This window comes from Bufo bufo, chromosome 9 (assembly GCF_905171765.1).
Source record: "Bufo bufo chromosome 9, aBufBuf1.1, whole genome shotgun sequence".
Classification (NCBI taxonomy): Eukaryota; Metazoa; Chordata; class Amphibia; order Anura; family Bufonidae; genus Bufo; species Bufo bufo.
Genome location: NC_053397.1, coordinates 200,496,478 through 200,523,192, shown reverse-complemented (window position 1 = coordinate 200,523,192; position 26,715 = coordinate 200,496,478). Strand labels below are relative to the sequence as shown.

The window sequence follows — 26,715 nt, the reverse complement described above, 5'->3', positions numbered from 1 at the left end:
TCTCTGTCCCGGTGATCATGTGATCGCCAGGTATCTGGTAACTGTAGATGCTGCTGGGTCTTAGCAGACCCAGATAAGCTCTGCAGTGAGGCTCCGGAGGCTGTATTCCCCTGTAAGTGAAGTTAATACAGTGTTAGAGATGAGCGAATCAATCAAAATTCAATTCGGATTCAGTCGAAGAGTCAATTTGGGTCCAAATCGATTCTACTTTAATCGAAAGTGCTCCACTTAGCCTGAACATTTTTGTATGACACTCGGAGGTCTCCTCGGACAATTTTTTTCTCTCTTGTTTTTTTCTTTTTTTCTTTCTTTATTTATTTTTTTTTTTCTCTCACTCTGAAAATTTGGTCAAATGGAATTACCACAAACTTGGATTCGAATGCAAATCAAATTTACACAAAATTCAGGTTGAATTTGATGAGTTAAGAATCTATTCGCTTATCTCGATACAGTATGTATTAGCCAAAGTAACAGGAGAAATTTGTAATGAAAAATGTAATCTTAAAATGCCCCCCAAAGGACCTTTATGACCTTATCCAGAAGCACAATGTTTAAAGTAAAAAATAAAGACGAAACAAAATAAAATAAAAAAAGACCACCATCGCTGGCCCACACCACAGATTTTAGCCCTGCCCTCCCCCGCGAGTGACCATAACATAAAGCGGACAGAATTTTAAAAAGTACCGGTATTTTATTTGCACTTTATGCTATTCGAAAAATTTAAGAAATGTGAAAAAAAAGACAATTTTTCCCTTTGTTTTTTTATTTTTTCTAGGTAGAAATTTTTTTTATATAATAAAATGACATAAAATAAATTCCCATATATCACCAAAAAAGCACAACTTATTTATATAGTCTATCGGAAAAAAAAAAAGTTATTGCTTTCAAAGCTGCACATACTAAAACTAAATGAAAATGTGCCAGGTCACGAACGGCTGAAATGGCCTAGTCTACAACTGGTTAATATAGGGGTTCTCAGGAATTGCAAAACTCCCTAAACATAATGTCATTATCCGTAATGCTCATTTCATTCTGCAAGTTTTACGTTGCCTGTGGTTGCTGTCAGGAGAGTACAGCCTGCAGTGAAAAGCAATCACTGTGTTATCAGCAGACTGCAGGCACTTTACATGTCATCTTGTGTCTGCAGAACACAGATCCTCAGAACTATACCAAGCAATTCTCTCATAACAGTAAGAGAATGACATTGAGGGTGTGTTCACATCTGCGTTGGAGGCACGCTGCACTATTTTGTCCTGTAAAATGGCAGATACCATGATGGAAACCCGACAGGCCCAATTATAGTCAACGGAGTCCATGGGGTGCCATTGCTGTCCATCATCTGAAAAATTTGTCTCTTCCGTTATTTTTGTAGGCAATGTGAATGAGCCCTAAATTGGCCAATCTCTTTAATATAGGGGTCTCAAACAAAAAGATAAGCTGTGCTGCTAATATTTATGGCTTCTCTAAAAAAGGGTGATCATCTATTGTTAGAGGGTGAAGCTCAGGGCCGCCACTCATGGTGCTCATTACAATCTTATGAACCATGTAACATAGTGAAACTTTGAGATGACTAATTGCATTAAAAAGTGTTTTTCTAGGTGGGTGGTCTTTTCAAAGAAGATGGGTAGTATGTGTAATATATGGTGGACCTGAAAATCTGCCAAAGGAAATCAGCTCTTGATAAGGCGGTGGTCTTCTCTAAGAGGTAGTCTTTTGGAGAGGTGTCACTGTATATAATCATGCAAGAGTCTTTCCTTGTACGGGGCTTGCCAGTCATGCACATAGCAAAGGACTCCCTCTATAATAGGGCATATGGAAAGTGGTTGTCCTATTCAGTTTTTAGACGAGGTTCCTGATCTTGGAACAACTACTGTTTACCACTTAGGGATTAATGGACTGCAAACAGCCTCATATGGAAACCTAAACTCAAAGCCACTTGACTGTATTTGGAAATTACATATATAGCAATTGTCCAAAACTAAAATGGCTCCAAATGAAAGCTTACAAGTCTGACAAATGCATTGAAATGCCGGATCCGTCTCTCTGGTGTCATCCGGAAAAACGGATCCGGCATTTGTTTTTTCCAATTTTTTTTGCGGTCTGAGCATGCGCAGACAGCAAAAACAGATCCGTTAGCCGGAACACTCCGGCATTAATGCATTTCAATGGGAAAACATGTGTTCCAGAATTTTGGCAAGTGTTCCAGAATTTTGGACGGAGATAAAACTGCAACATGCTGCAGTATTATCTCCGTCCTGACAAGGCAAAAAGACTGAACTGAAGACGTCCTGATGCATCCTGAACGGATTGCTCTCCATTCAGAATGCATTAGGATAAAACTGATCAGTTCTTTTCCGGTATAGAGCCCCTAGGACGGAACTCAATGCCGGAAAAGAATAACGCTAGTGTGAAAGTGCCCTAAGAATGTAATGAGAGTCTACTAGTTAAAAGAATCAAATGATTCTACTTAGTTATAGACTCATTCGATTCTTTGAGTTAAAGAATCGTGAGTCATCAGATGAGTTACTGAGTTAAAAGAATTGTGTCACCAGAACATTATACACCGAGTCTAATGCTTTTGTTGCAGCAGTGATAAGGGACAGACAGCCGGACAGACAGCAGAGAGATAAGAGAAATGACACAGAGTTTAGATTAGAGGAGATCCTCATTCAGATTCAGGCTCTCTTTATACAGAAATTTCAGGTTTATTAGAAAATCATGCACACATTGCACAGTTTTATTTTCAATTACCTGTGTGATGTCTGCACTGTGTACTATTTTATGTCTGAGTGATCAGCCAGTGTTACTGTTATTATCACATATTCACATTCACTCGGTAGTTGATACTGTAGACTGGGTGACATTGCGCACCATGGTTCCTGTCCGGAGCTTCGGTTCACTTCCTTGTCAGCCGAGAGCCGACTCATCAAGTGAATCGAAGATTCGATTCATGAATCGGTTCATTTGAATGAACTGATTCATATGAACCAATTCATGTAAAAGATCCGAACTTCCCATCTCTACTAGACATGCTTGAAGTCAAGCGGGCAGCGGCCTCCTTGCTTCAAGTCACGGTAACCACGCCCCCTTCCCTGCCTCTTCGCTGTGAGAGAGTTCCGCAAAGCCAGCCAAACTGCCAGCTGTCAGTCACAGCGAAGGGGCAGGGAAGTGGTTACCTTGACTTAAAGCAAGGAGGCTGCTGCCCCCTTGACTTCAAGCATGTGTAGAGAAGCGCGCCGGCAGGGGATAAAGGAACGTTTTAAGAGCTTTTACCGCATCTGCCTTCAGGAACAAAACAATCGTCAGAAACACACTGCTGGCTACTCTCAGGTACTGCTGGCGGCTTCAGATGGTTTTTGGAGGTGACAGGTTCCCTTTAAGTCATCATTTCCCTGTCTCACCACGGACAACTCCATTAAAATGAGAGCAACAGTTTCAGCTCCTGACACTCCCGGCAAACTGATAGAGGGAAAAACCATTCAAATCAATTCTTGTTAGCTTCTTTGCGCTCTAGCTCACACTTCTATGGCATCCATAGAACCTAATACAACATAAACTATGGCCAAGGGTTGTCCTCTTTTATAGATCTTGGAGGAACATCTTTCTTTAGGGTTTCATGTGATTGGCCTTCTATTTGTCAATTAAAGTGTTTTATCACTTTCAGCAGATAAATCTTTGGTAACAGTGGTGTAGCGTAGGGTTGGGGGACATAGGGGTCAGCTGCCCCAGGTGCTAAAGTTTAAGGCGGTGTCTGGCCGCCTGGGCACTGTTATAGACAATGGCATGATGTTCACTTTGTTGCAGACAGCACAAAGGCTGCCTCAAAACGCCAGGCATGCGTGCACTGATAAGTCATCTTGTAGGCTGCGTTGCCTCAAGGCCTAAACTGGGCTGCGAGTTGCTTCAGTGAGGAGTGACTTCATGCAGCATGCAGTCCACAGTTTGAGCATTGTTCAGTCAGCAGTGGGTCCCTGCAGTGAAGTTTTTTCAGTGAGACTTTTAGCGAGGGGTTGAGGAAGGAGCTGGGGGGCTGCCACCAGTGCCCAATCATGAGAATTGGGACTGGCATCATAATGGACTGTGCTGCTTCCTTAATGGACCCTGAGATCACGTGATCGCCAGGTGTCTCAGGAGCAGCGTTGAACCGCTGTGTCTTAGCAGACCCTAATAAGCTGTGTCTGTGTAAAAAAGGGGCATTTCCACAGGTAAGGGGAGCAATAGTTGGCTTGCCCTGGGTGTTGCCAACCCACGCTATGTCACTGTTTGGTTATGCAATTTTCTAATATAATAAGTGTGTGTGATTATCACTTGTCCAGGACAGGTTTTCATTTTCTGGAAGTAAACAGACTGCAAGAAGAGATCTTGAAAACTTTGAGGAATTGAAAACTGTAGTATTAGAAAATTTTATATGATTTGAAACTGGAATTCCCTTTTAAGGGGTTGTCGGGCCAATATTTTTTTGTGCACAAACAAAATTAATATTCATCTTAATTATCTCCTGCCGTTTGGACACTTCCCAGGTCCTTCTCCAGTCTTTGCTTCCTGGTCTTTCTCAACACCCAGGAAATGACCTCGCAGCCACTCAATGGCAGTGATTGAAGGAACAGGAAACAGAGACTGGCAGGGGACCAGGGAAGCATTGGAATGAGAGCTGTGGGGGCTTTGTGAGGTGAATATTACTTTTAATTTTTATACAGTAACCGGTTTAAAAAAAATGGCTGAACTATCCTTTAATGGGGTATTCCCATCTGGAACATCTGGAACATCACTAGGATATGCCATAAATGTCCAATAGGTGTGAGTCCCACCCTTAAGACCTGCTCCTATCTCGAGATGAGGAAATCAGTGTAAACAGAGAGCATTCTTGTTACACTCCATTTATTGCTATGGGACTTCCAAATATTGCAAGCGAGTACGCTTGGCTATATTCAGAAGTCCCAGACCAATTCTTGAGATACAGGAGGGTTCCAGAGGTGGGACCAGCACCTATCGGACATTTAGGTCATACAGTGCATTTGGAAAGTCTTCAAACCCTTTCACTTTTTTTACATTTTATGTTCAGGCCTTGTGTTTAAATTAAAACAAATTCATGTTTCCCCCATCATTCTGCACTCAATACCCCATAATGAGAAAGTGAAAACAGAAGTGAAATCTTTGCTAATTTATAGAAAAGAAAAATCTAAAATCTTGCATTGACATAAGTATTCAGAACCTTTACTCAGGAAAAAGAACTTTCGGGAGCAATTAGAGCCTCCAGTCTTCTGGCGTGTGATGCCACCAAGTTTGCAAACCAGGGGATTTTCTGCAATTTTTCTCTGCAGATCCTCTCAATGTCTGTCAGGTTGGATGGGGACGGTCGGTGGACAGGCATTTTCAGGTCTCTACAGAGATGTTTGATTGGGTTCAAATCAGGGCTCTGTCTGCGCAGCTCAATGACATTCACAGAGTTGTCCCTAAGCTACTCCTGTATTGTCTTGGCTGTGTGCTTAAGGTCATTGTCTTGTTGGAAGGTGAATCTTCTGCCCAGTCTGAGGTCCAGATCCTCTAGATCAGGTTCTTTAGGTGCTCTTCTTTTACAAACTCCAGGTGGGCTTTCATATGTCTTTCACTGAGGAGAGGCTTCTTTTTGGCCACTCTGCCATAAAACCCAGACTTATAGAGTGCTACAGTGATGGTTTACCTTCTGGAAGTTTCTCCGAACTGCACACTGGATATTTGGAGTTCAGACAGAGTGACCATTAGGTAGTTTGGTGGGGCGGCCAGCTCTAGAAAGAGTCCTCATTGTTCCAAACTTTTTCCATTTAAGAATTATGGAGGCCACTTTGCTCTTGGGAACTTTCAGTGTAGCAGAATTTTTTTTGTACCCTTCTCCAAATCTGTGCCTCCACACAATCCTGCAAGACCTTATATAGACAAGTCTGTGTCTTTCCAAATCATGTTCAATCAACTGAATTTACCACAAGTGGACTTCAATCAAGGTGTAGAAACAGCTGAAAGATAATCCAGAGGAATGGGAGGCCGCAGTGCTAATTTTTATGTGTCATAGAAAAGGGTCTGAAGACTTATGTCCATGCAAATTTTGAGTTTTTTCTTTAATAAATTAGCAAAAATTCCTGAAATTCTGTTTTCACTTTCTCATTATGGGGGGCTGAGTGCAGATTGATGGGAGAAAACTTGAATTGTTTATGTTTTAACACAAGGCCACAACATAAACATAACAAAATGTGAAAAAAGTGAAAGGGACTAAAGTTTCCAAATGCATTGTATGTTTTTGATATGCCATAAATGTCCCTGATTGGAAAACCTCTTTAATATTGTTCCAGATTGGTTCCAGCCATCTTGTCCCTAACAAGATATCATTTGTCTATTCTTTACCAGTGATCTGATGACAAACTCCTCATTTTTGTCAGGTTTCCTATGCCCGGCCCAGTTCCGCATCAATTCGTGATGCTAACTTGTATGTCAGCGGCCTTCCAAAAACTATGACGCAGAAAGAACTGGAACAATTATTTTCACAGTATGGACGCATCATCACCTCAAGAATCTTAGTGGATCAAGTTACAGGTAAGTAACTGCATATTTGTATATTGGTAAAGGATCACTCAGATTAAAGGGGTTGTTCAATGTCATGTAAATAAAGCATATTCATTCTGTAAGGAAGGTTCATATAGTTTTATGGTAAAATATCAGTAAAACATGACAACTATGCCTTTATACTTAGGAGTCCAGTGGGCGGTCACACTCAGTGATTCCCTTTCTAAGTGTACATACAGACATACATCAGCCACTGAGTAGGACCGCCCACTGGAGTGCTAAGCATAGAAAGAGCAGAGAGATAAATGAATAAATTACTAGTTATACAGAATCTTTTCCCATAAAACTATATATTAATCTGCTTATCTTCTCCTGACATTTTCAATGTGCCAAGAAGTTCACTTTAAAGCTTATTGTTACACCACCTTACTGTATGTCCAAGCATAAAGGGTTTCTCTGGGTTCATAATTAATTTTTTTTCTGCCCAAAGTACTCCAAAGACTGCATACTTTTGCCCCATATACTTGTTTTTTATGTTGACAATTTTCCTCCATTGTTCTCAGCATCACTGCATCCTAGCAGGAAGTTTACATGCAGAACTTCCTGCTTTCATCAGCTTTCTGCTTGGTTTGATAATCAAACCCAGCATGCTTTGTTCTGTAATGTTTTCCAGGGCTTGTTCCGCCAAACTAACATGGAAAGAGGAGGCGTAGGGGGCGTAACTACATCAGAGGGCACAGTGTGAAGGGTGGAACAATTCCTGAGAAACATTACAGAGCAAAACATGCTAGGTTTGTTTAGAAAACCCAGCAGGAAGCTGATGAAAACAGGAAGTTCTGCATGTAAACATCCTGCCAGGATGCAGTAATGCTGAAAACAGGGAAAGGAAAGTGCTGACCTGAAAAATATGTATATGGGGCAAATTTTGCAGCATTTGGGCTACTATGGGCTGATAAAAAAAACATTATTGCATCAGAGAACCCCTTTAAATCCTGTCATCAATTAAACAGGCATATGTTAATACAAAGAAATCTACTGTATGTGTCAGTGGAACCAATTTTATGGAACAGTAGTGCGTGGACATATGTTTTCTAATTGGTCTCAAAGTTTGCACATGAAATAGATACCTTTAGGTTGTCCCACTATCTGCATGGCAAAGGGGTAAAAACTGCACGTGGCACCTTCAACTATAAAAAATAAAAATAAAAATGTTTGAGATTTAAAGCAGCAGTCCCATCTTATAAAGTGATGTCACGTGGCTTTATGATCATGATGCAGATGTATGCCTGTGTCCTTTTCTAAATTTTATCCCTAAACCCTCTACAGACTGATAACATGAAAGGGAAACCATGTATTTCTCATATTGGTACTTAGGAGTAAGGCTGTGTTCACACATCACACTAGTGTGCCATGTGGCTAATAGCATTACAGCAAAACCACGTTTTTTCATGATTTGCAGCCCTTTTCTCATGTGGTTATTAGTCCCTCTGTTTTTACAGGTGAAATATACTGTATTTTAGAAAATGTGTTTATTTTTTCCTGAAAAACTGCAATTATTTATGGTAAAACGCATGTGGCTTTGGACATGTGACCTATTACCGCAGCATGCAAACACAGCGTATGGGATCTTTAACAAAAAATTTAACTTTTCCTATGTCATAGTCATAGACAAGATACTTTTATCTAAAACCATTTAATACATGTACCATTCTAAAGGTTGTCCAAGTGTGCATGTGTCCTCAGTAGGGAGAGGGAAGTAAGCCTCTGTCAAACATCACTGGTGGTGGCTTATCTCCATTGAGAACAAAAGGATGGGACATACTGAAATCCAATTGTCCATTCTTTCTTTCCCCAACATCTGCCATTGGCCAAGAGTCAGGAGGCCCCATACACATTAAATATTCATCCCATCCTGCCAAAATCTTCAGGTTCAGCCAACTTTCATCTAATGTGTGTGTTCAGCTTAAAGGGCTATTCCAGGTTTTTTACCCTATTTAACCAGCCACTTTAGCATTGGGTACCTAACAATGGAATGATGCTCACCTGCAGCACGCTGTTCCATTCCTATGCTCTTGCTCCGTTTGGCTATCTTTTAATCCCAGACTCGTTTACCTCTGGCTGGGGTACGGACGGGGTCACGTGCATTACCGTACCCAATGAGTGGCTTCAGTAGTGACATGTCCTAAAGTGGCACGTCACTACTGTGCCACATGCTGCTTGGGGTCATGTCACCACTGAGGCCAGTCCTTGGCTTCAGTGAAGCACCTGTCCCACGGCCATACTGTGTATAACAGAGTCAGTGGGCTAATTAAAAAGGGGCAACCTCTTGGAATACCGCTTTAAGGAGAATGGTATCACTGCACATATTCACACTCCTATGCATTTGACTGATGCTAAAGACAAAAGCTACTGAGGTTCGACAGAAAGGATTCACAATGTGTCCTCTGCAGGTGTGTCTCGGGGAGTTGGATTTATTCGTTTTGACAAGAGAATAGAGGCCGAGGAAGCCATAAAGGGATTGAATGGACAGAAGCCAAGTGGAGCAACTGAACCGATAACTGTGAAATTCGCCAACAACCCCAGTCAGAAAACCAGCCAAGCGCTTCTTTCGCAGCTCTACCAGTCCCCCAACAGACGCTACCCGGGCCCTCTCCACCACCAGGCACAGCGGTTCAGGTAACTATAAGCCCAATGTGGTACATTTAGGTTCATCGCCTCCCATCATGAATGTACTGAGTATGATATGTTTTAATTAATTGCCTTATAATAAATCACTCATTCTTCATTCAATCCATCGAGAGCGGCGAGGCCTGGTAAGACATATGTAGCGACAGCACAAGACGTTGTTTATGCTAATACGCGTATCTCCTGTCATTGATTTGTTGGCTAGTTTCCTCATCTGTATAGTAAGAGATTACTTACTGTACGGCTGGCTGGAAAATATGCAAATAAAGACCAAAGCGTCTGGATATGCAGAACTCATACAATGAAAAAGCCAATGCAGTGCTGAAGGACGGGACTGGATTAGCATTCTCTGTGTCCACGTCTGCCACATTGGAAAGGGTTAAAGGTTTTTTTCAGAGGGTAATACGGTGTAAGTGAGGATGTCTCCTCGTCTCTGTGTAAGATAGATTGATTATTCACTCAGACCTGCTCAAAGGCCCATTTTATTCAAGGCTGAGAACTAATCTTCTGCCAAGTTTCAGAAGGTATTGATCAACCTCTCTGCAATATTCTCCCGTGGTGCTCCAGAGAGCTGGCAGGCAGAGCCGGGGAGCTGAAATCCTTTACTGGTCATCATTTTTTAATATCTGTGCATGCAGAGCCTGAAAAAAAAAAAAGATTAATTATGGCTTGCCTTCTTCCTAAATGTATACGGTAACAATTTTTGGTGAGCACTACCCGCCCCTCCTCTTCCTCACACCCTCCAAAAATGTAACATCCTGCAGTCTGAAAACTGTTTCCAAAAATGGAGCAATCGTCTACTGGCGAAAATCATCTTGATTCTGACAGCCGAGGACCAAAATGCATGAACCATTATTTGCTGTCGATCAGGGAGCAATTCAAGCAGTACGTATAATTAACATTTTTTGACTGCAAGGAGAAAAAAAAAGGCAAACGGGTGGCAGATTGTGAAGTTGCTTTGCACATTTTTGCATATTAACTTAATATCACGTATTCCGCTATACCCCGTACAGCTGTGCAACCTTTAAAGGGGAAGAGCTTGTAATAAGGACGTTTTCATGACTCCCGCTCCTTGATAATTTATATATATATTGGTTGCTGCTAGACTTTTTGTAAAATGTGCTAAAATTTGGCGCACTTGTGGTGCGTGATGTCGCATCAAGGTTTAGACCTATTTATAAAGCAAATGCTGCAAAAAGAATAATCCACTGCACCTAGTTCACCTGTTTCGGTCTGGTAGCCCAACATGGAGGCATGGATTGGCTATGGGGGGGGGTGGACTAAGGCGCAACAATGCACACCAAAGCTGCTCCACAATTTGGGCTCAAAGTAAGCTAACCAATAGTTGGCATAAAGGTAGACAAGTGTGTCTAGTCACTCACCACATTTATTATCCAGCCTGAGCCACTGTGAGTAGTAAATCTGCCGATATACTGTATATATATATATATATGCAAATGTATACTCTATAGCAGTCATACCAATGTAGTGCCGAGCTGTGGTACTCCAGTGCCGGAAACTACATAGTGGACTGAACCAAAAGCAGAAAGCCCCGTCCATTGTTTAGTTTCCAGCACCAGTGGCTGCCGAAAAAAACTGTTGATCAGCAGGTGTGCCTGGTGTCAGATCCCCACCAAAATGATATTGATGATCTGTCCTAAGGATAGTGGTTTTCCAAGATTTTCATTTTGATGGCCTATCCTCAGGATAGGTCTGTGATGTCTAACCTCTAAGCACTCCAGCTGTGGTAAAACTACGATTCCCATGATGTACACTTGCTTGGCTGTTCTCAGAACTCCATAGAAATGAATGGAGCATGCTGGGAGTCGTAGTTTAACCACAGCTGGAGTACCGGAGGTTAGCCATCACTGGGATAGGTCATCAGTATGCGATCAACGGGGATCTGAACCCCAGCGCCGCACCTGAACAGCTCCATGAGTGCTTAGTCCTCTTCCTCGGTCAGTACGTTACATTTATCGGTCATGTGGCCTAGGAGCAGATTAGTTCAAGTGAATGGGGCTGAGCAGCGATATCGAACACTGCCACTATCAAATGTCCAGTGCTGTGCTTGGTGAGCTGCGAGGAACCAGCAATTCTCACCAGAGCTGCGACTTCCTCAAACAGGCGACAGTCAGACCCCCACCAATCTCCTATTGATGAGCTATCCTGAGGAAAATCCCAGAACACTCCTTTAAGGTAGACAATGACCAGTCCTATGTCCCAGATGCTGACTGATCACTTGACTCAAATTGCAAGACGTGTATTTCAGAAAAGGGGTAATAGTCTCCTTACCAATCCCTGCCACTCCCACGCCAGCACTTCCCTTGTGCCCCGCCAGCAAACACCGCTGTGACCAGTGACTCACTACAGTAGTCACCTGTTTTGTCAACATGCCACATCTGGAGCAAGGTTAAGGCTACTTTCACACTAGCATTTCTATTTTCCGGTATTGAGATCCGTCATAGGGTCTCAATACCGGAAAAAACGCTTCCATTTTGTCCCCATTCATTGTCAATGGGGACAAAACATAACTGAACAGAATGGAATGCTCCAAAATGCATCCCGTTCCGTTCTCATACCGGAGAGCAAACCGCAGCATGCAGCGGTTTGCTTTCCATCCTGGGATGTGCAGCAAGACGTCATGACCCACAATGCAAGTCAATGGGGACGTATCCGTTTTCTCTAACACAATCTGACACAATAGAAAACGGATCCGTCCCCCATTGACTTTCAATGGAGTTCATGACGGTTCCGTTTCGGCTATGTTAAAGATAATACAACCGGATCCGTTCGTAACGGATGCAGATGGTTGTATTATCATTAACAAAAGCGTTTTTTTGCTGAACCCTGCCGGATCCAGCAAAAACGATGTGTGAAAGTAGCCTAACAAAGACTGGCGGGGTACCAGGGAAGTGTTGACTTTAGACCATCTGTGGATTGGTAAGGCGAGTATTAGTCCTTTTGGTATTTTGGACAATTGTAATCAATTTGGAAACAATTTTATGGGGTTGGACAACCCCTTTATGTTGCACAAATTGTGTCACACCTATCGGTGCCTCTTTTAAAGTAACGCGAGAAGCCAAAGTCCCCTTCTGGCCAAAGCCTAAGGTTCAGAGCAAGGGTTAAAAGACAGCATGTTACATTTCTGGAGGGTTTTTTTCCGGGATTTGATTGACTCCTACATGCTGAAGCTCTATCAGCCTAATCAAATGGTAGAAGATTTGTCTTTCTGTTGAAAAGGGACGTCATTAATAACAGCTCCATTGAGCTCTCTTACCATCTGTAAGACATTAACCCAAAGACACTCCTTCTCTTTCAGGCTGGACAATTTGCTTAATATGGCCTATGGCGTTAAGAGGTAATTAGAATTTCACAGAATGCCAGATGTCCATGTTGGCACAGATTGGCGCTATAATTTATTTCTTTTCTGTTTTGTTATGCTTTTTTTTTTCAATTCACTAACTTTATTTGTGTTTGTTTAATTGCTCTTTTTTTCCCCACCAGCATGTGACATTCTGTTCTTTTACGTTGGGACTTGGTTTTCATTTCTGAAGATGCCAGTGCATTGTGGTGTTCCATATTTTTATCACTATTTGGTTTTTATTCACAGGTGGGCTTTATTGGCGGTTAAGGTGCGACAGCTACACTGGTCAATAGAATATATTGATGCCCTGTGGTTAAGGGTAGGGCCGCTGCACCCAGTTGTTTGTAGCTCATCTACCCGTCAGCAGAGTCCATGTGCAGTGACATTAAAGGGAATGTATTGAAGACACCAAATCACTAGCCATACCCTTCCCCTCAGTAGCCATTGCAAGATAACCCCCCACTATGATGCCTATAGGCCCTAACAAAGCATACGCAATGGGTAGCATGGTACTCTGAGATTTAAAGAGGACCTTTCTGTTGCCCAGATGTGTCTGTTTTAGTAAATACTTATGGTACCTTCCCCATAAGATAATTCCAGAGCATATTTTCTTAAAACTCTATGTTGTGCCATTCCTCTGTCATTTCTCCTAAAAATGTATTCATAACTTGACTACTGGGTGTTCCTTGATTGCCCATTAAAATAAAAGCCATCAGTTTCCGACTGTGGAGGGACACGTCGCCTTTGTCAAGGAGAATGGAAGCACCCAGTCATCTAGTTCTGATTTTCTATGGGAAATAACAGAGGGACACGATAACACAGAGAACCCTTCATAATTGGTATTGCATAGGGAATATGCGTATTTACTAAAACAGACAAGTCAGGAGAAGTAACGGGTCAGCAGCATAACTCATTTTCAACCCTCAGTTTAGTACTTAGTTTATCTGCTGAATCTAAAAAGTTGTATTATGTAGCTAAAAAAAAGAAATCCACTTACCTAAGAAATGTATTGGGGGTAACCTGCAAGAAAAGATGGTGAAATTAAATTCACCACCATTTTTCTAAATTTTAGGCTGAAACGCTTTATCAATGCAGGAGCATGCAGTTGCTATAGGTCACACTCGAGGTTACAGCCACGCTAAGACCCTGGCATCTGAGGGTGTCCAAAGCCCCTCTGCCACATGAACCGACACCTGTATTGTGGTATATGGTGGTGGTAAGGAGGGGAAGCGATTCAGATTTTGCTAGGGAGCCGAGGAGCTTCAGGTTACATCTCAGTACCAATAGATTAGGTGGCCTCCATAAATGCGAATAATCCGTGGAGCTGTCAGCGCCTTAACTCTCGCTGTTTTCTTTTGTTTGCAGGTTTAATAACTCTGATAAAATGTTTAGATTATTTGATTTGGGTTTTTTTTCCACACATTACGTGCACCTTTCCAAATGTGTTGTGTATATGCAATGAAGCTAATGCAATTACCTAATTTAATTGAGATACACAAGCTAATAAACAACCAGTAGTCAGGAAATCCAACATGCAGTTTTGGTTTGGTCATTGTAGCAGATGTTAACAATTAATGTAAATTATAATTATCCACAATATGTAATATTTAATCCAGTCATAATGTCATTATCAGCAATCCCAAGGGCTAATCACATAGTGACCCTTAGTTCAAGATCAGATCAAGTGCAGCATTAAGGTGACCCTTAGTTCAAGGTCAGATCAAGTGCAACATAACAGTGACCTTTAATTCAAGATCAGATCAAGTACAGCATTAAAGTGACCCTTAGTTCAAGATCAGATCAAGTTCAGTATTAAAGTGACCATTAGGTTAAGGTCAGATTGAGTGCGGCATTACAGTGACCGTTAGTTCAAGGTCAGATCAAGTGCAGCATTACAGTGAGTTTGAGTTCCAGATCAGATTGAGTGCAACATTATAGTGACTTTTAGTTCAAGATAAGATCAAGTGCAGCATTAAAGTGACTTTTAGTTCAAGGTGAGATCAAGTGCAACATTAAAGTCATGGCAAGGTCATATCGAGTGCAACATTACAGTGACCTTTAGTTCAAGGTCAGATCAAGTGCAACATTAAAGTGACCTCTAGTTCAAGGTCAGATCAAGTGCAACATTTGATCTGTCAGTCAAACCCATTGATGCTGACAGGTTTGATCATTTAATGTGGGACCTCCTTGCTCTCCTCCAACAGCTGATGTTGGGTAGATCACGATTGGGCATATTTTACATAAAAAATCATGGATATTCTTGTAGATTTCACACTATGCTGTGCAAAGGGTTAAATCTGAGGCAAAAATTCTCAGAAATAATTTACAGGCTACCCATTTAAATCCTGCACCACAAGTCAATTGGCGCAGATATTTTCCTGCCTGCAGTGTGTGGAAGAGATTTGTGGATTTTTTTTTTATCAGGAGTAGTGTGACTATGATGTTTCATTCTGCCAGATTCTGCTCTTTATGTGCACTGGAGTTGGAGCTTCACTGTGAAGTGCCCTATGTATTGAGCTGCAGAGCCCCTCCCTTTGATACTACATTTCAAAAAAGGGGAGGTGCTCAGTGCGCAGAGCACATTACAATGAAGCTGTGCCCTGGGCATTTTCTGGTGCAAAATCTGGCAGATTCAATTCACACTAATCCTAATAATAGAAGCTGAGAAAAACATGTTTGTGCTTCACTCCCTTGCCTTTACTTAGTGCTGGCAGCAGTTTAGAATGGGCAAAACTGCTGGCAACCTCCCTTTAAAAATGAAATCTAATGCTGCACATACCCAGAGGTCTCAGTTTCATAGAAAGCTAGTTAACCAACTAATATGATTAAAGGAAATCCATATAAACACTGTAAAAGCACACAAACTTTACACATTCAGGCTATAGGATTACAATAGCAGCTAAATGTTTTTTTTTTGGTTAGTTTTTTTGGGGGGGGGCTTGTTCATATGTATGGGTCATGTCAATCTGGTAGATAGGTACAGTGGACCCATATATAGTTCCCATCCTTCCCTTTCAGCAGAGAGTTAGCTTGACTTCTTGTACCCCCTAAATGAATATATAGCAACACACCTTTAGGTTAAATTGATGGCTTTGAAAGATGTCTGGCATGAAAAGCACCCTATTAAAAACCAGGAGGACAGTTATGCCATCAGTTTCTCCCAAACTTATATATAATAGCAGGAGGTAACTGAGTTTGACCTCTGGATGTATATGAACAAGCCCTTATGTTATCGAAGAGCCATTCCATTGGTTCCACTAGGAGAAAGTGGAAATGTGTACAAAATTGTCTCTTTATTTAATATTATCTTTATTATTATTTTTTCATTATTTGACTGTTTCTGAATTTAAAGATTGGGACAGAAGTGTTTAACTTTTTTTTTCCTTTTACGATTTATTCATATTTTCTGATCATTGATGACCTCTACTTTCTCTTCTTCTAGGTTTTCTCCAATTACAATTGATGGAATGACAAGCCTGGTTGGAATGAACATCCCTGGGCACACGGGTACAGGCTGGTGTATCTTTGTTTACAACCTCTCCCCCGACTCAGATGAGAGTGTCCTTTGGCAGCTTTTTGGCCCATTTGGGGCAGTCAACAACGTCAAAGTCATCCGTGATTTCAACACCAACAAATGCAAGGGATTTGGCTTTGTCACAATGACCAATTATGATGAAGCAGCTATGGCTATTGCCAGCCTTAATGGATATCGCCTGGGAGACAGAGTTCTGCAGGTTTCCTTTAAAACCAACAAAACCCACAAGTCTTGAATTTCTAGCCTATCTACATCAACCTGAAAACAAAAATTCTGTTCACGAACAAAGAGAAGAGGGAAAATATAAAAAAAAAAACAGACTTTCAATGGCTTATAACCAACCATGGACTTTATAAGCCAATGTTGCCTAAGTATTACCATTGGATATCCTGTGATAAACCGGAAAGGATTTTATAACGCTTAGAAAAAAAAAAGAAAATAAGAAAAAAAAACTTTGATGCATTGAATGTTCTTTCATAGCTGTTGTCGTTGAATATAATATACATAGATTACAATGAGCAGGGCTTTTTTAACCCAGCCGGCTAGTTTTACACCTTCTTTGAAGGTGGCTGTTTTTAAGATGACCATGAGTTCATTTGAAGAAGTAAAAAATGAAAAAAAAAATTATTAAAAAAAACTTGAGAAAAAAACGATTTTTACAAGTGTAACACTATAAAGAAAAGAAAAAAGTGTGTTTTTTCTTTTCTTTTTCAGCTTTCTTTTCTGTTCACTGAATAAATCCTTTCAGATTGGTGACCGGTTCTCCCCCCCTCCTTTCCAAAAGTCCTTTTAGTGTGGGAATATAGCAAAGGTCCTGACACTCAAAGGGTAATAAAAAAGAAAACATAAAAGAAACAATATAGTAAGTTAGTGCAAAAAGGGAACAAAAATAATGACTTTTGCATTCAATTGTATTGTTTCTTGACTTAGGTGTTGAAAGGAGATTTCCGAGGGGACCATGAAGGTCAGAATACCTGATGACGCAAAACCATTTAAATAAATGAACAATGTTGCCAAAGAGTTTGTCTCTTTGCTGAAAATGGGTTTCCAGAAAAATCTATTTTTATAAAATATAAAGAATTTTTACAAGAGAATCTGGATTTGAGAAAAAAAAATAAAATAATATTTTGACTGTCTAATTTAGGGGGAAAAATTGACAACTTTGTCATTCATACTGCACTGGTAACTTTTTAGAGAACAAGATATGTTTTAAATTGGATTAGTAGAATGTTTTTTGAAAGATGGATTACAAACAGTTGGTCTTCGTATCTTTTCATAGCATAATGCAAACTATACTATTGAGTGAGGGAGAGTGTACTGCACAGGTCCCCAAAAAAATAAAACCACACAGTCAAAACCCAAATCAAAGCAAGAGGTGCATTGCAAGACAATTTTTTTCTTTAAGTCATCAGTATGGGATATCTGCAGAACAAAAGAAAACGTACTTATTTTACTTTTTCTTGTTTTGGGCGGGGCAAAAAAACTTCCTTAGTTTGAGCTGTAGGTGCTACAAAATCATTTACATATCTTAGTATCATAGTTAAATGTAATGTGTTTAGAATAATAAAAGGAAACATTTGCTTTAAATTCGTTAAAAAAGGGTTTTCGAGTTCACTTTACGGCCCTTTCCAATATAACGGGGCCGCGTTGGCACATTTTAAAACACTGTTTTTATGTTGCTTGCAACACGTATTTATTTAATTGCTGATGTAATGCATTTGGCCAATATCAAATATAGCAGGTTTGGCTAGTCTATTTATTTGTTTACTTAAACTATGGGAAGAAGCATATTATTGTGTCATTTCTTGTGTGTGTACGTGTATATATTATATAAATATATATATATAAAGTTATTTTCTTTTTGAATTTCTGTTAATTTATTATTAAGTTGTACTCCTTTGCTAGTTCTGTTTGTATATGTCTTAAAATGTTTTTCTTATAATACTTGATTGACAAGCGTATCAAGGTAACTTGTGTAGAAATATTGTTTGATATGTTGTCATGTTTGTCGTGAATCTTTTTTCTTAATGCACAGTAGAAACGAAAAAAAAATAATAATAAAAACTGGGTCTTTATTTTTAATGTACTTCTGATGGATACATGAACAGAGCTATGGGCTAAAGACGAAGGAAGAATCGGCTCTCCCACATCCAGTGCACTGATAATTTTAGTATGTTTGTGCTCTGTACCGTTCTATATTTTAAAAAATAAAACATAATAAAAAATGTTCTGCTCTTCCCTGAGTACTAGGAAAAGTTACTCGCTATGCATAATCTAGTTGATAGTTACAATTTGCTATTGCTTTTTCTTGTCTTGTTATATCAAATCTTTTCAATACAAGTTTAGTCTTAATGGTAATAAAACGTTGTTATGGTTATATATAACGTGCTCGGTTTGTGTATTTTATTTTATTTAATTCACCCATGCAGGGAAAACAGATTTTGGGTCTACTTATGAAGATTAAATTTTTACAATGATTTATTTTTATGATATCAAGTATTATAATGATAGATTTAATGAAAATATTTGTCACAATCAGAGTTGGACTCACCCAACAGAATCCCCAATCATGATGGTTCTCACAGTGATGGGGCCTAAAGATTCTGCAGGGGACAATCTCGGAGCCAATCCCCTGCTGCTAGAGACTAGGGATGAAAGACTTTCTTAAAATTCAACTCAGGTCCAAATCAGTCGTCCAATTTGTTTAAGGCCCAAATAAATGCAGCTTGTAGATAGAACAAAGTCCAGTTCTCAAGTGGTAAAGGTGCTCGGACCGGCTCTGCACGGATCTGCATATGCAGGAAGATTACTTGTTGTTACATTTTTTAAATGAAGAAATAAAGAATCATTTGATTTTACTCGCTGGATCCATTTGGACTTTTTTGCTCCAAATAAATGCAACCTGAATTGCAAGTGCGCAATTGCCTAAAAACTCTCTCTCTTCTCCTGAAACGAATCACACAAAATTAAAATTATTTCTAACCCAAATTTGTTAGAACATTCTTCTCGAATTCCCAAATTTTCTCAATCGAATTGCTTTTTTCTATCAGGAGCAATTCTTGACTTAATTCACGTACAACTTACTATCATTTATTATAGGGGTTCTCCAGTTCTAAAATTAATGGACTATGCCTAGGCCCAGCTTTAAATTGTTGGACTATCCTTAGGATAAGTCATTAATATAAGATTGGTGGGGTGCCGACTCTTGGAACCCTGCTGATCAGCTAATTGTAGGGGTCATGGCGCTCCAGCACAGCTCCATACTTTTTCTAGTGGCAGTGTCTACTGTAGTGGCAGTGTCTACTGTATATTGAAGGGCATGCAATCCTGAAAAGGAGCTAATTGACATTAGACTGAGAGTCAGACCAACAATCTCATATTGGTGGCTTATCCCAAGGAGAGCTGAAGTAACCCTGTAATGATTTGTTTGCACTGATAACAACATAGTTTTGGATGCAATTGAAATAAATTGGATGTGCACATGCTCTGTGTAAATGGAGAGGCTGCCCTTATAATAACTTCCTGATTGTGTTTCCAATGCCTGATCATGTTATAGTTACACTGACGAGCAAAAGGGTAACAATGTTTTGAACTTTTGTCTTTCAGGCTCCATATCTCACCATCCACTACAGCTTGGAACGTGAGACTACCATCATTTTATAGACAATCATCTTGGCTCTCATACATAAATTGGACTTGCAACTATTTAGCCTTTGATTAGTTATGTAGATTCTTGTCATGTAACTGCATTGTTACTGTTTTGCTCCTAAAATTCTACATTTAAATTTTTATTTTGTAAATGCAGCTTTGGCTTTCAGCACTGCCTGAATCCTTCTGGGCATGCTCTAGATCTGATTGAGGTCTCGACCAAAATCTGTTCCCAGGTCTCTTCTATACGTTCCCAATGTTGGTGTATACTTGGATACGAATACAGCTTTTTCTTTAACTCATGTTCAAAGCTGTAGTGGATGCTGAGATATAGAGCCTTAAAGTCAAAAGTTCAAAACCTTGTTACCTTTTTACCCCTCAGTGTATGTTATTAAATTAGAATTTATGGAAATACAGAATTGAATTTAAACAAAGTACATTGTCAGAAGTTATCTATACTTTATACTATATATATATTTTTTTTTTGAGTTACGGGTACTTTTAGAATATCTACAGGCAAGGTTGTGAACAAAGCATTTTAAATTTGCTTCTACCTCAAGTAAGCACCTCTGCCCTTAGGCCAACACAAAGAGACAGTGCTAGGACCACAGTCTATGTCTCCTCCACCTCCTCAGTTTTCCAGAGCAAAACTTTGAAAGTTTGTCCATGTGCTCACATTGTTTAAGGTATCTTATAGTCAACATATGAGAATGAGAATGATCAAAAAATCCAAAAATTGACCACTGGCCCCCATCAGTCTAGGAGTCTAATGACCTTTGATAAATTAAATAGATCATCCATATTTTACACTTTATCATTTTATATCCTTGGCCCTTTCATCCAAAAGACAAACTACTATATTTTCTACCCATCCTATCATTAAGCAGTATCTAAAAAAGCACTACAGGCCACCATGATCCAACACAGTTCAAGAGCAAACTGGCAATCAATAAAATGACTGGCTGAAAGATAAAAAAAATAAGTCATTCTCAACCAAATCCCCTGATTTTGGCAGGACCAGAAGACCATATAATGTGTCCCAATACATACGTTTGGGGGAAAGAAGGATCAGCTGGTGGTTTTCGACATGCCTGATCCTATTGTTCTCAGGGAGATAAACAGCCACCAGTGGTATCTATCAACGACTAATTCCTCCCTCTCCATTCAGGAGATATGCACGCTTGGCTGAGCCTGGCATGTAAGTGTATGAGGGGTTAGGAGGAATAGCTGTCAGATGAGCAAGGGTTTCACCAACAAATATATACCTGAATGTATATGTGAGATGTTTGATGTAAGATCTGCTTCACCATTAGGCTATATGCACACGACCGTATGTATTTTGCTGTCCGCAAAATACGGATCCACAAAAGATAAGGATAAAGTCCGTGTGACGTCCGTGTTGCATCCGTTTTTTTTGCAGATCCATTGTAACAATGCCTATCCTTGTCTGCAAAACTAACAAGAATAAGACGTGCTCTATATTTTCTGCAGGGCTACGGAACGGACATATGAATGCGGACAGCACACGGTGTGCTGTCCACATATTTTGCGGACCCATTGAAATGAATGGGCCCGCATACAATCTGTAAAAAAAAACTGAATGGACACGGAAACAAAACACGTTCGTGTGCATCAGCCCTTAGTATGATATATTTGATCAGGAGATGTGCCTGGATGTATGCTGTCCTGCCTCTCTTGAAACCTGCTAATGAAAAGCTTTCGTTTTTATATCTAACATATAAATGTGGCTCTAACGTTTTCATCCTGTAGTACAAATAACAATAGCCACTGCCAAGGCATTGTCTAAGCATCTTTCATTGACATGTGTGCGATCCAATATGGCAGCACTATGTATTAATCGAGTAAAATAAATACTGACACTAATCATCTAGTATCTTGCAACAATTTAAAATCACACAGGACAATCTGGTTTTCTTTTCAGTTACTCCATCCCAGGAATGTAAATTAAAGGGGTTGTCTCACTTCAGCAAATGGCATTTATCATGTAGAGAAAGTTAACACAAGACACTTACTAATGTATTGTGATTGACCATATTACCTCCTTTGCCGGCTGGATTCATCTTTCCATCACATTATACACTGCTCGTTTCCAGGGGTTACGACCATTGCTGCAGCGCAGATATGAGGTGGCCAGAAAGGAAGCTGCTGCGCATGTGTTCCTATGCTCACTCCCGCGGTCCCGGACGACGCTTTTTCTTATAGTCTGCAAGCACGGCCACTACTGCTGGATGGCAGGGTGATCATAACCCCTGGTGCCAGGCAGTGTCTAATGTGATGGAAAAATTAATCCAGACAGCAAAGGAGGCAATATGGAGAATCACAATACATTAGTAAGTGCCTGGTATTAACTGTGTCTACACGATAAATGCCATTTGCTGGAGTGAGACAACCATTTCAAGCATTCTTCTACTCAAAAAACGTATTCCAAATATAAGGCTATTGTGAGAAGAAACATCTTGGAAAATTAAAGATTCTGATAATCTAGCACTTCAGTGCTTCAGTACAGTCACATACAACTTTAATTAAAAATACCATGCTGTATAATCAATGTACAGGACCTAGGAAATCAAGGTAAATAGATTCCTATATGCAGTTACGTCAAAATAGTCATTTAGCTAAAGAATATAATCCTTAAAGGGGTTGTCCAGGATGGTTTTATTTTAAATATTCCCTTTCCCAAGCCACCCACTTTGAAAAAAGCTATACTTACCTGCAACTAGCCGCTCAGTTACAACTCCCTGGTGCAAAGGCTGTCTTCACCGGACTTCCATTCCCCGCCTGTCAACTTCCACATGGACATGGTCATGTGTGCCACTGCAGCCAATGACTGGCCTAAGGTAGTGACATGTCCCCAAGAAGACATGCCGCTGCTGGGTCTTTGGCTACAGCGGTGCACGTGACCCCTTCCATGCAGACGGGGATCGGAAGTCTGGTTGGGGGAGCAATGGAGTGATGAGAAGCAGGTAAATACAGCTTTCTTCTCAGGTACTGCGGAGTGGGAGAAAGTTATTTCTTTTAAATGCTTTATTATATGAGTCCCTTTATTATAGGAGTCCAGTTAATAAATTATAGGAGTCAGTATATAGTGAAGTAAGACAGTTGTAAGGTTGACAAGTGTAAATTAGGTATCCTCAGCTATACAGAGGTATTACATAAACAACTATTATTATTATTATTTTTTTTTTTCATAATATAGTTTTCTGCTCAAAAATCTGAAACTAGTAGCCTTTGTTAACAACTGCATTTTTGGCACGATTCCCGCTCTGCTTACCGTTTCCACTAGTTCTTCAATTTCAGGATTGACAAGCATCCTTCGAAACATCTTTCTCCTTCTCATTGAAGTTCTTCCTTTTTTGTGCCCTGACCCTGAATCATGCTGCCCTGCTGTTTACTACGTTTCCCAAGATCCCCCTATAATTAGCAAACAAAGGAGGTGGATTTTTAGGCAGCAGGAAATTGGTCATGCATAAGATGGAGACCCCTGGCTGGAACAGAAAGACCAGTAACACACAGATGGTCACCATTATGTCATGTGACCACACAGAAGAAATCTCTGCATATTTAAATAGAAAAATGTAAAAAAAAAAAAATTGTAATAACCTCAGTTTTGTATCTATGGTTGCAATAGCTATTGATAAAAGAACATTATTACTGAAGTGTTTCTTTAATATTAGCAGTAGAGATGAACGAATCGAAGCTGACGAAGTCGAATTTGTTCCGAATTTCAGGAAAAATTTCATTCTGAATGAAAGCGAATTTCCTCGCGCTTCGTGGTAACGAGTCGTGGTAATGGCATGGCTGTGATTGGCCAGTGCAGCATGTGACCCAGGCTCTATATAAGCTGGAGTCACGTAGCGCTGCACGTCACTCTGCTGTTACTAGTGTAGGGAGAGGATGATGCTGCTGTGAGGGAGAGAATAGGAAAGAATCTTTAATCAGAAGTGCAATTGAACTCAGCGATCTACATAGATTTAGTTTTGTGGGTGCAGTGCACAATCTTTTTACCCTGCCCTGAGCCCAGTAACACAAAAAAAGAACTTTTATCTATCTGTTAGTTAGGTGGGCGGCGGCGGCCATTTTCTGCAAGCTCAGAGCACCAGCACAGCATATGTGCTTTTGTAACATTCAAATCCAAGCTTGAAATACTGCAATAATAATCTGGGTTTAAAAAAACACCAATTTTTGGCAATATCCTAAATCTGGTGCCTTTGCAGCATTAGTCAGTGTGCAATTCAAGCTAGAAATACAGCTATAATTTTCTTGGATTTAAAAAAACACCCTTTTTGTGCAAAATACAAAATTTTACGGCCCTTGCTGCATCTGTACGTGTGAAATTCAAGCGTCATATTCTGTCTGCGGTTTTATCTCCAGCGAAAAAAAACTGAAGACTTGCCTGAATTTTTTCCCATAGGAATGTATTAGTGCCGGATCCGGCATTCAAAATACCGGAATGCCGGATCCGTCATTCCGGTCTGCGCATGTGAAAAAAAGGTGAAAAAAGTAAATGCCGGATCCATTTTGCCGGATGACACCGGAAAGACGGATCCGACATTTCAATGCATTTTTTTGACTGATCAGGCATTTTTAAGACTGATCATGATCCTGATCAGTCTTACTAATGCCATCAGTTGGCATACGTTTTGTGGTGACGGAACTGCTTGCCGGATCTCACTGCCGCAACTGTGAAAGTAGCCTTAGTCAATGTGCAATTTAGGCTAGAAATACAGCTTTAATTTTATGGGTTTTAAAAAACACCCTTTTTGGGCAAAATACACAATTTTATAGCCCTTGCTGCATCTGTACATGCGAAATTCATGCGCTATATACTGCTGTCAGATTCTGTTATTCAAAAAACTCCCATTTTGAGCAAAATACTTAATATTGCAGCCTTTGCTGCATCTGTTATTGTTAAAACAAGCTTTAAATACTTCAATAATTTTCTGGGTTTAAAAAAAACACCTATTTAGGGCTAAATACTTAATTTGCGGCCTTGTCTGCATCTGTCCGTGTGAGATACACGCTTTAGATACTGCTGTGCTATACCGGTATTAAAAAAAACACCCATTTAGGTCAAAAATCTTAATTTTGCAGCCTTGTCTGCATCTGTACGTGTGAGATACACCCGTTAGATACTGTTGTTCTATTCTGCTATTAAAAAAACACCCATTTAGGGCAAAAATCTTTGCTGCATCTGTCATTGTGAGATACACCCTTTAGATACTGTTGTTCTATTCTGTTATTAAAAAAGCGTCAAATAAGAGACGTGGCCCCGGTCGTGGTGCTGCTGGTGGAGCTCCTGTTGCAGGGAGAGGATGTGGTCGATCTGTGTCAGCTACACACACAAGTGAAACACTTTCCTCAGGTGCGAGTAGGCAACAGAACCTTCAGCGGTATTTGGTCGGGCCTTATGCGGCTGCGAATGGTGAGGCCAGAACAAATACAGGCGATAGTAGATTGGGTTGCTGACAGTGCCTCCAGTTCCTTTACATTGTCTCCCACCCAGTCTCCTGCTGAAGGTCAGAGTCGTGAAGGAAAAAAGGAGAGGGTTAGTCGCTCTGCTACCGTAAAGGGTAGCTCTGGACTAATGAAGCACGGCGCCAAAGGTTGGAGTATGGAGAAGAGAAAGGACACTAAGGGGTGAAAGGGCAGAGGCTGCCAGTGGTAAGATGTCCGGCCGGAAGATCCGGGCGGATGGAACAGTGTTAAAATTGGAAAAACAGTAAAAAAAGTTTTTACCACTTACAAGGCGCCACCTGAATAAAATGAATTACTGATAATAAATATAAATATAAAATATAAAATCTGGATAAAATCAGATTTACTCACTTCACCCAGGAGGAGAGATGAGGGATAAGCACATAACACCCTCATCAACTACCTCCTGCGCCTGGTTCGCTTGGAAGATTTTTCAGGAAAAACAGCAGTCCAAATTCTGGATGTCTTGAAATTCCAAATAGATTTATTAAACATAAGGTTAAGTGGTGAAGAAAAGAGCCCAACGCGTTTCGGGGATTTTCGTCTAAGAATCCCCTTCTTCAAGAGCCATAACATACATAATGAGCACAAGTTTATTTATACATTCAAAAAGCGGCAAAAAAGAGCGGCAAGGCTCCTAAATGACATCACTTCCGGTCGCCAGGTGCGTTCCAGCGTGGAACGCACCTGGCGACCGGAAGTGATGTCATTTAGTGATGTCAAGTGATGTCAAGTGATGTCATTTAGGAGCCTTGCCGCTCTTTTTTGCCGCTTTTTGAATGTATAAATAAACTTGTGCTCATTATGTATGTTATGGCTCTTGAAGAAGGGGATTCTTAGACGAAAATCCCCGAAACGCGTTGGGCTCTTTTCTTCACCACTTAACCTTATGTTTAATAAATCTATTTGGAATTTCAAGACATCCAGAATTTGGACTGCTGTTTTTCCTGAAAAATCTTCCAAGCGAACCAGGCGCAGGAGGTAGTTGATGAGGGTGTTATGTGCTTATCCCTCATCTCTCCTCCTGGGTGAAGTGAGTAAATCTGATTTTATCCAGATTTTATATTTCCTGCTGAAGGATCAGAGTTGGCACCTGTAGCCGATGTCCATCAGTATTTCACCTCACCCTCTTGCAAATCAGCCAAGCAGTCTGAGCCCCAAGTCATGCAGCAGTCTCTTCTGCTTTTTGATGACTCTGTTAGCAGGGTTTCCCAGGGCTATCCACCTAGCCCTGCCCCAGAAGTGGAAGAGATTGAGTGCACCAATGCCCAACCTCTTATGTTTCAAGATGAGATGTGAGGACCATCGCAGCACCTCTCGGATGATGACGAAACACAGGTGCCAACTGCTGGAGCTTTTGAAAGTGTGCAGACCGACAAGGAGGGCAGGGGTGAAGACTGGGTGGAAGATGATGTGGAGGACGATGAGGTCCTCGACCCCACACGGAATCAAG

The 26,715-nt window shown here is 40.5% G+C and overlaps 1 protein-coding gene across 5 annotated transcripts in view; it reads left to right on the top strand.

Annotated features, from left to right (window-relative positions):
• Positions 1-16,730, top strand: part of ELAVL4 (ELAV like RNA binding protein 4) — a 92,786-nt gene extending 76,056 nt beyond the window's left edge. Inside the window, exons 3-7 of one of the 5 annotated variants that reach the window (XM_040406962.1) lie at positions 6,411-6,564; positions 8,985-9,210; positions 12,539-12,577; positions 13,742-13,764; positions 16,007-16,353. In XM_040406962.1, the coding sequence (XP_040262896.1) occupies positions 6,411-6,564; positions 8,985-9,210; positions 12,539-12,577; positions 13,742-13,764; positions 16,007-16,353 (789 nt within the window). Of the gene's footprint in view, positions 1-6,410; positions 6,565-8,984; positions 9,211-10,826; positions 10,830-12,538; positions 12,578-13,741; positions 13,765-16,006 lie in introns of all 5 variants that reach the window. The other 4 variants (XM_040406961.1, XM_040406963.1, XM_040406965.1 and 1 more) reach the window with 4 other exon arrangements.
• The last annotated feature ends 9,985 nt before the right edge of the window (positions 16,731-26,715 follow it).